The 15,211-nt window shown below is 41.8% G+C and overlaps 2 protein-coding genes and 7 non-coding genes across 10 annotated transcripts; all 9 read left to right on the forward strand.

The window, feature by feature from the left end:
* Nucleotides 1-2,506: 2,506 nt before the first annotated feature.
* Nucleotides 2,507-3,214, forward strand: LOC4333083 (large ribosomal subunit protein uL15x). Its single transcript, XM_015777364.3, has one exon. The coding sequence runs from the start codon at nucleotides 2,574-2,576 to the stop codon at nucleotides 3,012-3,014; it is 441 nt and encodes a 146-aa protein (XP_015632850.1). The 5' UTR covers nucleotides 2,507-2,573; the 3' UTR covers nucleotides 3,015-3,214.
* Nucleotides 3,215-3,548: 334 nt separating this feature from the next.
* LOC112938397 (small nucleolar RNA Z157/R69/R10) lies at nucleotides 3,549-3,645 on the forward strand. Its single transcript, XR_003241596.1, has one exon. It is a non-coding gene; the product is annotated as a small nucleolar RNA Z157/R69/R10 (small nucleolar RNA).
* Nucleotides 3,646-3,712: 67 nt separating this feature from the next.
* LOC112938396 (small nucleolar RNA Z157/R69/R10) lies at nucleotides 3,713-3,811 on the forward strand. The gene has a single exon (XR_003241595.1). It is a non-coding gene; the product is annotated as a small nucleolar RNA Z157/R69/R10 (small nucleolar RNA).
* A 57-nt stretch (nucleotides 3,812-3,868) lies between these two features.
* On the forward strand, nucleotides 3,869-4,000 carry LOC112938427 (small nucleolar RNA snoR80). The gene has a single exon (XR_003241627.1). It is a non-coding gene; the product is annotated as a small nucleolar RNA snoR80 (small nucleolar RNA).
* Nucleotides 4,001-4,214: 214 nt separating this feature from the next.
* LOC112938376 (small nucleolar RNA R38) lies at nucleotides 4,215-4,304 on the forward strand. The gene has a single exon (XR_003241575.1). It is a non-coding gene; the product is annotated as a small nucleolar RNA R38 (small nucleolar RNA).
* Nucleotides 4,305-4,379: 75 nt separating this feature from the next.
* On the forward strand, nucleotides 4,380-4,469 carry LOC112938423 (small nucleolar RNA snoR20a). The gene has a single exon (XR_003241623.1). It is a non-coding gene; the product is annotated as a small nucleolar RNA snoR20a (small nucleolar RNA).
* An 84-nt stretch (nucleotides 4,470-4,553) lies between these two features.
* On the forward strand, nucleotides 4,554-4,639 carry LOC112938494 (small nucleolar RNA Z159/U59). The gene has a single exon (XR_003241693.1). It is a non-coding gene; the product is annotated as a small nucleolar RNA Z159/U59 (small nucleolar RNA).
* A 305-nt stretch (nucleotides 4,640-4,944) lies between these two features.
* Nucleotides 4,945-5,087, forward strand: LOC112938453 (small nucleolar RNA snoR137). Its single transcript, XR_003241653.1, has one exon. It is a non-coding gene; the product is annotated as a small nucleolar RNA snoR137 (small nucleolar RNA).
* Nucleotides 5,088-9,559: 4,472 nt separating this feature from the next.
* Nucleotides 9,560-14,481, forward strand: LOC4333084 (transcription initiation factor TFIID subunit 9). Of its 2 annotated transcripts, XM_015772468.3 has the most exons (3): nucleotides 9,560-9,970; nucleotides 13,954-14,333; nucleotides 14,440-14,481. In XM_015772468.3, the coding sequence occupies exons 1-2, from the start codon at nucleotides 9,632-9,634 to the stop codon at nucleotides 14,287-14,289; spliced, it is 675 nt and encodes a 224-aa protein (XP_015627954.1). In that variant the 5' UTR covers nucleotides 9,560-9,631; the 3' UTR covers nucleotides 14,290-14,333; nucleotides 14,440-14,481. The 2 variants fall into 2 exon arrangements, with proteins under 2 accessions (XP_015627954.1, XP_015627953.1); XM_015772467.3 differs by having other exon boundaries at nucleotides 13,954-14,481.
* Nucleotides 14,482-15,211: the final 730 nt, after the last annotated feature.

The raw sequence follows: 15,211 nt of genomic DNA on the forward strand, positions 1-15,211 counted from the left end.
TCCCCTACTATCGTCTTCAACGACAAGCTCTGGATTCGGCCTCGCCTGTCTCGTCGCCGACGCTCACAAGAGTACAAGACGACGCAGTCGAAGAAGCTCAGTAGTGTGGCACGCTCGCTGCATAGCGAGGGTGAGGCTCTATCGGTGGCTCAGCGCTGGCGTACGTCGGAGTGGTCGTGGCGACTCAGAAGGGTGACGTGTTCACGCTCGGGATCATGCTGCTGGAGACGGTGACCGTGGCGCAGGTTGACGAGGAGAGGAGCAGTTGAGAGCTGGAGGTGTAGGCACGACACGTCTTCAAGGAGGAGCGGCTGTCGTCGGAGGTCGTCGACCTGACACTGCCCAGTGAGGTGCTCACCATGTTCCACTTCCATGCCGACCTCGATTGCACCAATCGAGCTCGACGCGGACCTACGCCCCCGCAATGCGTGCCGTCGCCGAGAGCCTCGACTGGATTGGCTGCTAATCCGGCCATTTCTCCATCCGTTGAGCAATTCTTTCATCCTAATCGAGCTCAAACACTATAAGCTAGCTAAAGCTGTATCATTTGCAGTAACCACCATTAGCTTACAAGAACTTCAATCATGCTGATTTCTAGTCGCCAATGCATGGTAGAGATAGCAAAAGAAGCAAAAATCCTAAGAATTATTCACTGATTTGTTCCGGTACTCAGTAATAGTGACAAGTAACCGCCGTCTCCCCTCCATCAGCCACCGTCGTCAACCAAGCGGCCGCGACTCGCAGCCGCCGTCGTTGCCCTGCCCCGTGGCGCCTTGCAAGCCGTCGTCGCCCTTTTCCGCAGCATGCGACACCTCGGAAACAACCACCATCATCACCATTTCTTTTGGAGAACACCTTGCAAAAACGACCGAACTAACAAAAGGAGCCGGTACAATCTAACACTAACAGTCCCATATGCCACAGGGATAGAACCAGGGGCAAATTGGTATTTGCATGTGTCAACTCACGGCTAAACATTCGACCATAACTACTACCACGACGGAAGTGCTACGAATCGAAAAAAAAAAGGATGTCCTATGCTTCTAGTCGAAAGCGGGAAATTTTTGTGCTATTTTTTGATACCGAGTTGTTTTCTGTGTTATGTATCGAATTTTTTTATTGAAAAAATGTGGCAAGTCACAACTGTGGCAGTGAACCAAACACATACCTAACAAACTGTGACATCTAAAAGTGTGGTGTGACAAAGTATGACCATAAACACGCCGAAGACATCCCGCTCCGCCCCGGCCTCCCCGAGTTGATCTTGTTGTCGTGGTTGAAGGAGGAGGTGTCATTTTCTGCAGTACGACGAGACAACCGGCGCCCGGTGGATGACCTTACGCACTAACGTCACATTGCCGCCTTCCGTGAATCGTGATGACGTAGACTGTGCTGGAGTCCGACCATCTTGGAGATGATGACCCGATGTCTGCCTCGAATTTTCAAATGCAACAAGCAAAATTCTCACTCTCAATTTAGGCCGTGTTTAGATTTCAACTTTTTTCTTCAAACTTTTAACTTTTTCGTCACATCAAATGTTTAGGCACATATATAGAACATCAAATGTGGACGAAAAAAAACCAATTGCACAGTCCGACTGTAAATTGCGAGACGAATCTTTTGAGCCTAATTATGCCATGATTTGACAATGTGATGCTACAATAAATATTTACTAATGATGGATTACTTAGGCTTAATAAATTCGTCTCATAGTTTACAGACGAAATATGTAATTTGTTTTGTTATTAGTCTACGTTTAATACTTCAAATGTATGTCCACATACTTAAAAAAAAATTTTGGCACACAGAATAAACTCAGCCTTACATAGCTCGATCGAAAGATCACTGCAAGGCTCGATAGTGGATATCTGAATTCGTTACCTCACGATCCGGGTGAACGGGGATGAGTCGACGGCGACGCTTCTCTGGTGACCAAGATGTGGGCTAGCTTATGGTTTATTTTCCTGCTAAAATTGCCACGTAGGACGGTTGTGCTACATCCGTGAAAACCACCGTCAATACTGTCATACGAGTTAGTAGTATTTTGCATGGTTTGAACAGTTGAATGACTAATTATACCCGGTTTTATATGGATGAGGGATATAAATCAAGGGAAAATTGGAACCATGCCATTATAATTTTGTAAAATTTAAGATATGCCATCCTGACCCACATGTCATTGACTCATGTGGGTCCTACGTGTCATTGAGATACCGATGACATATCTCAAACTTTGTAAAATTATAATGGCATTGTTGCAAATTACCCATAAATCAAAGGGTATCCGACCTATATTAGAAGGACACAAATTGGACTTTTTCCAATAGAGGAGCCCACTCCAATCGAGACACAGCGAGAGGCCCAAGCCCACCTCACTCCCTCGACGCCCCCAAAACCCTAACTCCCCCGCATCCAACGGTGACGACCACCCCACCTCACGATCCAACGGCCAATACCCATTCACCGGACGCTATATAGCCCGCGCCCCACTCTCTCTTCCACCTTCGCCTCTTCCCTCCCACCCCGCCGGCCCCCGCCTCCGCCGCCGCGCCGCTCGCAACTCCGCCGCTGCCATGACAACGCGCTTCAAGAAGAACCGGAAGAAGCGCGGCCACGTGTCGGCCGGGCACGGGCGCATCGGGAAGCACCGCAAGCACCCCGGAGGCCGCGGTAACGCCGGAGGGATGCACCACCACCGGATCCTGTTCGACAAGTACCACCCGGGCTACTTCGGCAAGGTCGGCATGCGCTACTTCCACAAGCTCAGCAACAGGTTCCACTGCCCCGCCGTCAACGTCGAGCGCCTCTGGTCCATGGTGCCCACCGACAAGGCCGCCGAGGCCGGCGCCGGCAAGGCCCCCGTCATCGACGTCACCCAGTTCGGCTACACCAAGGTGCTCGGCAAGGGGATGCTTCCCCCGCAGAGGCCCATCGTCGTCAAGGCCAAGCTCATCTCCAAGGTCGCCGAGAAGAAGATCAAGGCCGCCGGCGGCGCCGTCCTCCTCACCGCCTAGGTACTACATACTTGGGAGTTGAGTTGGAGGGAGGAGGGTTCTTGATATCTAAGGCGCTAGTTTCTTTATCCTTCAAAAGACTTTGATTTAGCTCTTGTGCTTTTTCTGTTATGGATGTTACTACTGTATGGTATGGCTACTTGAATCTGTGGTGGCAATTCAGGAGTTTTGAATTACATGATTATGCCGGTCTATATCAATATTTGCGTCTGCCGCGTGCTAATCTGATTGCTACATGATCTTGCAGGGTTATATGATAATTATTTTTAATGTTGAATCATTTGCTTTATTGCATTGCGTATCTGATGCTAATTTTGCATTGGTGAACCAGATACATGGTCATGGGGAGGGTTAAATCTAGTTTTATAACATGTTAGGATTTTGCCTTGTTTAGTGTGTTCTAGGGTAACTCTTATGGTGTGGCTGTATTTTCTAATCTTAAAATTATCATGCAGTAATAGAATACATATACTAGCCAATCCTTGATGTTGGCAACTATTATAACGACTATATTGTAGTAATTGCTATAAATCTGAACATGTGGTGATGAGCAACTTCTTTGTGGACTAGGGTTTCTGATAACACTACGCAGTGTTTGATGACCAAACCCTTTGGTTGTCTGAGCTCCTCTTTTTGGTCTATCACAATGGTTATTTTTGTTTCTATTGTTTTTTTTTATTTCCAACAAGCGCTTTGATATGGGAGTGATGAAGAACAATTTTTATTTGGACTAGAGTTTCTGATACTGCTACTTTGTGGTAGTTGAAGACTAAACCCTTGGCTGTCTGAACTTCCATATCTCACAAATCAAACAGTTGGTTTTTACATCAGGTTGTTGTTTAGACGCGTCCATTACCAATTCTGGAGGATACTGTTCCTCACGGTGTAATGGCTCGGACGCTAGATGATATTCTTTGATGTGTGGTCATATCCTGATTGTTGGTGTTCTTGGTGCCATTCTAATCCTGGAAACGCCACATATATTTGCAGTCTTCTTTTTCATGCAAATTTTATCCCTTTGTAAGGGATATACATGATGCAAAAAATTTTTGTGCCCAATCTGTTGATTTTTCTGTACTGTGACTATTCTTTTATATTGATATATTGAATAGGAACATCTGGTAGATTCCTCCCTAAAACTTTTTTTTCTTCAAGTTTTATGTAGTACGTCTTGCTAATTTCATTGCATTGCCTTCCTTTCAAGGTGAATGATGAAATCACAAGTAAATACAGTTATCCCTGTCTGATTCCTTTCTAAGGGTGCTGAGAATACTTAAATCTGACACATTAATTCTTATACAACTTCTTTTATGCTTTTTTGGCTGATTAAGTTATTTTTTTGTGTTTGTGGATTGTTGGATCTTGGCCAACACATGATAAGGTTTCAGAATTAGCATACAGTTGTTGTTTCTGGAGCTTTGTTGATACTAATTATGAACTAGGATGGTCTGAGGCTGTTCGCAACGCAACAAATATGCAAAAAAAATTCTTTGTTGGATTATCTGTTTTACTCCTTTGGTTTCTTTGTTGGATTGATCTGTCTCCGATGATGATGTATTTTTATACTTTCGTTCTTCTGAAGTTGTAATGTGGAAGAACAATTTGGAGACCTGAACTGAGGGGTTCATCGATCTATGCATATACCTGTTGTCTAGTTATTTTGAACGTGTCTATTCTTTGGTGGTCCCCATGGAGATTTGTGGTTATGTTAAATTAGAGGGCTGATTCGTGTTTCAAGTTAAGTTTCAGCGATGTCTGGTGAAATCTGGACATGTTTTGAGGGTGCTCTTGGTACAACTAAATTCATAGATCTGTTTTTTGTTAGAGTTCTTTATATGTGTTTTCTAATGCTGCTGCGAGGCCTTAACTGAGACAAAACGATTGTGCCTGTGCTCTTTTTGAAGTGCAAAAAAAAAAAAATCCTGGCGATGTTGCTTCACGACTGGATGAATGGCCTGATGATATAATTGTTTGGTCATTCTGTAGAGAGAAGCATAGATTGATTTCGGCCAGAATTAAACAGCATGGCGCCTTGTTACACCGCGTCAGTGTTACCTGTCTCCTGGCACATCCTCCTGGCACATCTTAATTTCCGAATTACAGTGTTGTTCGTCAGTCACATTGTAATTTTCAAACACGACTAGTGTGTATTTTTGGTTGATTTATTTGATGTGGCTTTCGGTCTTGTTTGGGGGAGTTTCTAGCTGCTGCAGCTTCTTCCAGGATAAACAGTCCAGCTTTTGGTCTAGATTCAGATTAGTTGTTGAATCCAGAAAATGAACTAGAAGCCAGAAGCTGTTAAACCCAACTTTTCTAGATTCTTAGAAGCTGGTTGCCAACAAGCTGCTGCTTCTTAGAATCTTCCCCAAATAGGCTCTTTGACACGTTACTGCTGCATAACAACCGGATAGACGTGTCAATGTGAAGACGTTTCGTACTAACGTGCTCAGCTGCTTCACTGAATATTTTAATGACATGCTAGCAGAAATTATTCCTAGAGATTTTAGAATACGTATATCAAGGAATCAAATATCATGGATTCGTTTTGACTTCAATTCAGTAAATAAGAAGCACGTTCCTCCAAAAGAACTCTTGTTTTTCTTTTAAATATGCAGAGGAGAGCATTGGATGCAAATCTCATGCCGTCACATAGTCGCATACAAAGCCTACTGAACTGGTATGCCTTTTGCCTTCACCGATTGTAACTCTGCGTTCCTGCAAATATGAACTGTTTATTCTTAAAGAGCTCTTTGTAATATCGTGTAAATAATGTAGCGAATATTTATCAGTTATGGGTCTGCTAAAGCCTACACGCTTCATCCGGAACATCTAACTATTTGCCACGTTGGACATTTAACTATTTGTTACGTTTAAGTACTTGCCACACATGTCAATGGCATGTGGGTACTTATATGTTAATGGCAATGTAGGCTCAGATTTATTGGTTTTAACTATTTGACAAGCATGTGTCAATGAAATGTGAATCCTCATGCGTCAATGTTAATGTAGCTAACCATCCGTAATTGCCACTTCATCAGTAACAAACATTAATCGGTTTCACATGTGATCTCTTTCTGTATCTCACGCGTTGTCTTCATCATCGGCAGAACTCCTGTTTCACTAACGTCGACGCGGTCGGGTCAGCTCTTGTGGTTTTGGCGCGTCCCCGCCCTGAACGTCGGCACAGAGCTGAGCTGCACCTGCGTCCCATTTTGGCGGTGTGCTACCACGGGCTCAGCCTTCTTCCTCCTCCAGCCCCCTCTCCCCCCATTTTCTTCTTACTCTTTTTCCTCCTCTCCTCCCTCAAATTTCCATGGAGTCCAGCTGGGTAGCGGGGGCTCGAGCCCCCCCGCCCCCACGCTGGCTCCGCCGCTGTCGATCAAGGATCACGAGAGAAGTATATGTATGGATAGATGATGTTGTTAACTAAAGAACGTTGCATACGTTGTGAAAGGATAGATGATGTTGTTAACTAAAGAAAGTTACATACGTTGTGAATGGGCGCAGTTTAGTGGTGGGTCAAGCAGGAGGAGCAGGGCGAGACGCGCCATCATGGACGGCCCAGTGAAGTAGTAGCGCGGCGGTGTACAAACGCCTTAGATCACAAATTCTAGTAAGAGATGTCGTGATCTATGATATAGAGGGGATGTCGTCATATAGGTCCCACTTGTATTTTTCAATTTTTTTGGTGACTGGGCTATAGTGTATATGTCATATAAGTGAAAACCATATACAACTTGAAGACGTCGATATATATGGTCTTACGGTTTAGGGATACGAATCAGATTCAATCTATAGTTAAGAAAAGGAAAAAGTACTAATCCCCCTCCCCCGCGAACTATCGCGGTCGACCGAATTATCCCTCAAACTCAAAAAAAGGGACATTACCCCCAATCCCCCCTCCAAACCAGAACGATTTTGATCCTACGTGTCTACTCTCCATCTCACAAAGAGTACCGTTCTAATATTCAAGTTTCGTCCCACAAACAATACAATACAAACAATACAATGCTACCTTGTCCTTTAGCCGCTCTTCATTCAAACTAGAAAAGAAACACGGCTTTGTCGCGTAATGGCCTAGCCAATAGGAAATATCAATGGGACAACCTGTACAACACTTTAACGGGTCAGTTATGTAAACTTTTGATTCTTCGAGGAGAAAACCGAGAATGTGTGTTTTTATTTATTAGCATCCAGATCAATTCCTTCTCGGCATCTCTCGTTCGTTATGATCAACCATCACCTGCATTGATATCTACTTCTACTTCCTCCCTCACCCCTGTCCTCTTCGGCTTTCATTCGACACCATCGGCCGTCTCACCAAGTACTAGGTCCTCCTCCTTGAGGCCACATCGCTACCACAGAATAGGAAGCCTGAGTCATCATTGTCCCTCCCTAGTTTAAATAGGATGATTGTTTTGGCTCTTTTACCTATAGCAATTATTCTAGCCCAACTGGCGAAAACTCAAGAAAATGGTGCCCTTTCTACCATTAAATCAACGGTTGCCAGCTTAAATAAAAGAAAACTTGATGCCCCCCATAGATCACTCCACAAGAACATTAGATTTCTAGAAGGGTTGTACTATGATATTGGGATGTCAATTTCTATTCCTATAATTAGTTGATTTTCATCGTTACATTGCTCTTGTATAAATTAATGATGTATATTTTATCTAAGTTTATTGTAGTATATCTCTATAAATACGCAAAACACCCTTTAGAGGTGCAACAATTGCAGGAGCTAGCGCCGATGCGATGACATTATGGAGGAAGGCTTGAGTTGCTAGTGGAGTTGATGATGATGGATCTGAGCCATGGTGGTGGAAGTGGATGGCAGTGACAAGCGATTTGGGTGAGTAACAGCGCCGATGTTGGAAGTGGATGGTGATGGCGAATGGATTTGGGTGAGCGATCGATAGTACTGGTGCTGGTGATAGATCTAAGCTAACCGAGCGTTGGAGAGATCGATAGCTAGCTGGATTGATTGTTGTGTGTGTGGAGTAGGAGTAGTTACATTCTCCTTTATTAGTGCCCTATGCATGAAGGGGATAGTAAATAGTCACTTCTTCTTAGTATACAAAGGTTACCTCTTCATTTTCTTTAGGTAACTTCTTTACTTTTCTAGAGAATTCAGGGGCCAACTAATATATTTAGTTTTTTTCCCTACCTAGAGCATTCATAGATATAGTACATTAGAGCATCTCCCTGGACACATGGTAGATTTTGGGAGGGGGCTTTGCCTTATTTCTAAGATGCCACGTGGCCCAATAGGATGCAAGATCTTGGACCCTGCATTAGGTCTTTAAGATTTATTCTCATATTGCCCCAATCATCCTCTTAAGCTCCTAACCACCCCTCACAATGAGGGGTATCTACATCATTTATCTTCCGTATATTTTTTTTCTTTTGAGTGCTAGAATTGCACTTTTTATGGTATGAAGATAGGAGCAAGTTATTCAAAATCATCAAAAAAGAAAGTTATTCAAAAGTACCAAATGCGGTTTTTATAACCCCTCATTCTTATCATAACTGTTCATACGTTAGTTACTATTTCTCATTAATCACTATAATCCTTAAAATACTGTCCTTTTAGGTATTACCTGTGCATATTTACCTTCTAAATACCCATTACAACATGCAGAGTATATCCGCTATTTAAGAAAACTATAAGTCCATATTGCGAAAGATCCAACACTGCATTGATGAAACATCGTCGTATCTCTATTAAAGCTGGAGATTAAACACCATCGTACTACTTTGTCTAGGCACAAATTATGTCCTCTCTCAAAATGCAACTTTAAACAGCAAACTATATTATAAAGTATATATAAAACCACACATAAATGTTTTTATAATTATAGAGAAGATACACATACTATACATGCACACACCTACGAGTTTACCATCTTAATACACACCTAGATGAATTATAGACTAGGATACCTAAAGTTTTATCAGATGGTTATGTATTAGAACAAATATTTGTGGGTATAGAGAATATCTCGTAGTTGTATATTACTACCAGTCGTATGGTTATATCAATTATTTTCAAGATAATATATCCATCGGATACACCATGATCCTACCTACAATGATGCATTGTTTGGTCACTGAAAATCACTAAAAGTCCCCCAAAAGAGTAATCTTAAAAAAAAAATCCATATGTTTGGCCAAAGTCATGGAAACAATACTTCATCCGTTTCATAATGTAAGACTTTCTAGCATTGCCCACATTTATATGAAACTTATTAAATCTACACATATATTCATGGCTAGTTTATTATTATTATGGATAAACTTCCTAGCATTGTCCACATTCATATGAATAAATTTTCAAATAAAATAAAAAATAGCCAAGAATAAATTTTCGAATAAAATAATAAAAAAACTAGCCAGAATAAATTTTGAACAATTTTTTTTAAAAAAACTAGCCATGAATAAATTTTCGAATAAAAAATTATTTTGGAAGAAAATTTTCGAATAAAATTAAAAAGAAGAAACCCTAAAGGGCACATACAAATACCTCTCCCTACTCCCTAGTCTACAGTAGAGCGGCTGCCCGAATCGAAACCCCACCATCCGCCGCCGCCGCCGCCGCCGCCGCGACACCTGACGCCATGGACCCCGGCGGCCTGCGCCCAGCGCCCCAGTCGGCCGCCGCCGCCGCCGCCGCCGCGGCTGCGGGGGCGGGGGCGGGGGCGTCCGCGGCGGACGAGCCCCGCGACGCGCGCGTGGTGCGGGAGCTCCTGCGCTCCATGGGGCTGAGCGAGGGGGAGTACGAGCCGCGGGTGGTGCACCAGTTCCTCGACCTGGCCTACCGCTACGTCGGCGACGTGCTCGGGGACGCCCAGGTCTACGCCGACCACGCGGGGAAGCCCCAGCTTGACGCCGACGACGTCCGCCTCGCCATCCAGTCCAAGGTCAACTTCTCCTTCTCCCAGCCGCCGCCCCGCGAGGTAAACCCCAATCCCCCCATCTTGTATCTCTTCTTCCATTTCACCCCTTTTTGCCGGATTCTTATGATTCTTTAGTTGCTTGATGGGATTTCCTGTGCTAGAATCGTAGATTGTTGCCGTGCCCCTAGCGTTTCTTAAATGCAGATCCGTAAAACCCTAGCTTTTATGCCACTCGATCCGGCTTTTGGGCGGGGGGAATTATGGTTTGGTTGAATTGCTGTAGATTGCGCTGGATTAGTGGGTGAAAAACATAAGATTGCACTAGAGGCTTGCATTTTTGGCTAATACTGATGTGATTTTGGTCATTTTGCCCTGTTGTTGGAATTGTTTGTATGCATGTAGACTCTGGATAAGATGGATGGCTGAATCCAGGGATAATGTTCCTGCTCCTTAGAAATTTGGGATTGAATTGTTTAGCACTGCTTGGTTGTATCTGCTATTTTGCTCTCATCGCATACCTTTCTGGTGGGCCAATAATATACTATTACCAGTTTGTTCTGTATTATGATTCATGTAGTGTAGTGAATTCTTTCATAGTGATCAAGACTTCCGAAGTCGAAGCCTTCCATCCGATAATCCTTTATTCTTTTCCATGGTAAAATTTTGTTACATACCTGTAATCAACCTGTTCATGTGTTGACCTAGCCTTTTCCAATAGCTAGCAGCCTGGTTCTTGTTATCTCAGTGGAATACTGATATTCCCATAGAATCAACCATAACAGGCAAACATTCTTCTTTTATGTAAAAGCAGCAGGAAAGTCTCTAATACAAATCATATAAGTAAACTTGAAGCCGGATATTTCTACATATTCTGATTGTAGTTTCTCATAGAGATGCCATGTTTTCAACCTCCATGGCTTCATCCATTAAACATGGAACCATGTATGCACATGCATGGTTGTGATAATTCTATCACTAGCAAAACATATGTATCTGCCTATGCTTTGATGGTGGTGAACATATGTATCTGCTATGCTTTCTATGAAAAGCAGGGTTCTTTGGCCTTTCATCTAAGAATAGTTATATTTTGAAATATAAAAAGTTATTAATCTTAATATATGCGCAGAATGTAGTGTGTATGCTGGTGAAGGCTCGAAACTTGTGTGCGGCTGTGGATGATTGACAATATGGAAGCCATGCAATATGCATACTGAAACTTATTGCAGACTCTGCACTGCCTACTTATTTGTAGTTAAATTAATTGTATTCACTTGTTTTGGCGGGGAAAAATAAATGTGGTGCCAGTATTCCATTGTCTATGCTGCATATGCGCTTGGGGTTTCCTTTAGGTGACCTAGGCTGACCAATCAAATGGTTACGCGCCATCTATTTAGTGCCTAACACCTTTTAGACCAGTGGTATGGAAAATCATGGTTTAAAGTTGTAGCACCACATTAGTATGACAGTCCAGCTAAGAATTACTGTTAAGGAAAGGTGCCAATCAACAGAAGCAGCCAACTTAAACCTTAAGTTATTTGTTTTTATCTAACCATGTTACAATTTCAAAAAGGGAAAGAAATCTTTACAATGTTAGGATTAAATCTAACTTGTTTAGGAGAAGCACAGTCATTTCGTTTCTTATTGATGTTGATTTCACTAAAAAAATGAAAAAGCTCAACAAATTTTTTAATACACTTTTTGGCTTATGCTAGAATCAATCAGCTATGAACTTTTTGAATCTCATTGATGTCCATTGGAAGATTATTCTTTTACATAGTTTTGACTAAGTCCAAATCTGACTTGTTTACGAGAAGAGTACAGTCATTTCCTTTCTTATTGATGTTAATTCACTCAAAAAATAAAAAAAATCTGAACAAAGTTATGCTCTTGGACTTATGCTAGAACCTATCAGCTCTGAAATCCATTAATGATATTTGGAGTATCAGATTTCCACCATTTCAATGATTATGGGGCACCTTGCATTAATTGGAGGGATTACTTTTTTAAGTAAATATGTTATGGATTAGATAGGGTAAGGGTCCGAAGATCAGGAGATAGGGCTCTCGCCCTCTAATAGTGCTGGCAGGGCTTACCCCTGCTGAGCTAAAAAAGGCTCTGAGGCTTAGGGCTAACTTCAAGAGATTCATTGATTGATTCACGATAGAGTATATGGGGTCCCTTTATAGATAGAGCGGACAGACTTCCTTAACATCTAAGGAACTAATCTCTAATATTGTAGAAACCAATCCAATGCCTCTCTAGTTTACTATAAACCTCATCTCCTTCCTAACATTATTTGATTTACTCCTAGTTTATCATGCCTAAACTGCCACATGGGCCTGGCCCGTGCCCATAACAAAACAAAGAAAATTATATTGAAATGAGTGCTAATGTAGTGAGGAATGTTTTTGATGATCAACATGTTTCCTGTGGAACAACACCACAGGTTATTTTCCCCCGTCTTATCTAGTTATTGTAAGACTGATTATCCACAGTTGAACGTCTGCTTCTTTGCAGTCTGAATATCTGGTACATGTGGATTATTGGTATTGAAAACAATTATATTATTCAAGCCGCAGACTTGCAGTCATTAGATGAAACAGTGATATTACATGCCATTCTATTCTTGTACCACACTACTATACTTAGCCTTTTCTTACACTTACATTTCTCAACTCACTAAAGATCTTCCAGTACCCACCTCTTCATGTGACAACACATTGATGAGCTTTTCTTCAGACCCCTTTGAAGAATACTTATCAGCTGGCCATGTTTTTTTCTGAATCTGCTGATTTGCTGGTTAATCTGGCCAAGAGTGTTTTACTGTAAATCGCTGTTTCAGGAATTTGTATGTCCTAACAACCACGAAATAGAACTGTTATGTGCATTTGTGCCAGTGCATGATTATTTTGTTTTTGCCTTATAGTTCACTTGATTGCTTATTCCCTTATCATTGATTAGGCGCTGAGGCTTTGGGTTGCTCACTGGCAGTGGCATGTGTCCAACTCTTCTCTGTCTTCATTGTTCTGGCGGTAGCATTGTTTGCAGGTGGCTCAAAGGGTACGATGCCAGGAGTGAGGCAAAAATAAGTAGTTGGGCTTCTTGTGTTTGGTGGCCTGGTGGATTCTTTGGCCTTTTTTGCTTGCTATTTCCTCATCCATTAGGTATTATCTTCTAGTTCATATGGTGTTGCTTCCTCATAAGTGCCTAGGCATCCATGCAGTGGTCTGACAGCTGGGACTTTCCCACACCTTGTGCCGCGCTTACCATGCTGGGCCTATTTAATTTTAGAATGCACGGCTAGGTTTATGGCAACAACCAACCAAGGTTTAACTTTTACATTAGGAGCACCACTGAGGTAAGGCTATTAATAGTTGTGGTCAAGTATGGGCTCTTAATTATCTAACAATATGTTCTTAAGTACTGTTCTGATCACAAATTGGAAGATTTTGTTATTTAATTTGATCCCTTTGGAATTAAAGATTACATATTACATTTTTGTTGTGGGATATGATGGATTTTCTCTCCCCATAAATGCTATACAAGCATTAAAAGGAGCCATGTTATGATTTATTCTGTATTTTTGTCAGTAGGCAGCCACTGAAGGTTTTCAACATGTAGAATTGCTGATTTTACTATATCATGCAATTGGTGTTTCATCACCAACATGAATGTAATTGCTCTCTTTTTGCCCTTGATGGTTAATGATACACGTGCCAATGAATGAAAGCCCTGGTGGAGATTCTGGGAGACTTAGATTGTCTTGCTTTTTTTTTTGGATGATACGTCTAAGTTGGTCCTTTGGTTAGAGGGATGAGATCGATGGTTCCTGCTGTTGTTTGGTTGTTGGGATCAGATGGTATTTACATGAGTAAAGTAAATTAGAAAAAAATATTTAAAATATACAAAATGTTGTTGACTAAATAAAAAATGTTATTCCTCTCTGGCGATTTATAATTTAAATGATGGCATAGAGGACCCCATGATTTTGTGCTTATTCAAGTCGTCTTCCATCTAATACAAGTCATTTTCTCCTTTGACAGGTTCTCCTTGAGGTGGCACGGAACCGGAACAAAATCCCGCTACCCAAGTCGATTGCTCCACCTGGCTCAATTCCTCTGCCACCAGAGCAGGACACGCTGTTGAGCCAAAATTACCAGCTCCTAGCTCCGTTGAAGCCACCGCCTCAGTTTGAAGAAACAGAAGATGACAATGCAGGAGCCAACCCTACTCCAACCTCAAACCCGAGCAACCCTAGTCCAAACAATCTGCAGGAGCAGCAGCAGCTTCCGCAGCATGGTCAGAGGGTTTCTTTCCAGCTCAACGCCGTTGCTGCCGCCAAACGCCGAGGGACCATGGATCAGTTGAACATGGGCTAACTGTTGGTCGTTGGCTGGTTTCTCGCTTCCATCTTGCAAATCTGGTACATTGTCGTGTTGCATTGCCCAACAAATTCTTGTTGGGATGGTGCTGTTACTCTTAGTTTGTTTGTTGTGAGATGAGAAGTTAATAAGCTTTAGCTTGTGCAGATAAGAACAATGCTTTAAGAAAGGGAAATGATTTTGCAAGAAGTGTGCATGCTGTTCTTCTTCGCTGGTTAATTCCTTACCGTCAGCAGAGTTTAGTTGTTGAAGTTCTTTTTACAGCTTCTCAAGATTAGAGATGTGGTTTCTTCGTCTTGCACATCTATTGGTTTTTTTTTGGGAGTAGCTATATAAAGACGCTATATTTTTTTCACCAAAAGATAGTCAGCATGTATTTACATTATAAGTCTCTAAATTACATATATAATTAGTATGTAATATTAGTATGTAATTATAGTGTAAGTATGATGTAATTATATTCTAACTAACCTGTATACTAATTACTGATACTCAAATTTGTTTATATGAATTCCTATATCTTTCTACTATTAATTAAATAGGTGGTTCGTGGTTCCTTTATACCGCTAATCACCTTGTTTATATGAATTCCTATATCTTTCTACTATTAATTAAATAGGTGGTTCCTGTATACCGCTAATTACCGTATTTTAGAGACAGCCTACGCACGTACTACTACTACTACACGAATCTCAACGAAGCATCAATGGTCTAAAATCTAACTCTGATTAGCAACAAAATATGGCGCACCAAATTTAGCAAATCCTTTTTTTTATCTTACAGCAAGGATATAATTCTCTTCGTTTTGAAAATAATCTATCTCTACATTAGTCCTTCAATTTTAGGTGTTTTCTCTACATTAATCCTTGCATCAGTCCGGAGGCATCATCTAACCTCGCTTCAAATAGTCGTTCTAGTT

Source organism: Oryza sativa, chromosome 3 (assembly GCF_034140825.1).
Source record: "Oryza sativa Japonica Group chromosome 3, ASM3414082v1".
In the NCBI taxonomy this organism is placed as follows: domain Eukaryota; kingdom Viridiplantae; phylum Streptophyta; class Magnoliopsida; order Poales; family Poaceae; genus Oryza; species Oryza sativa.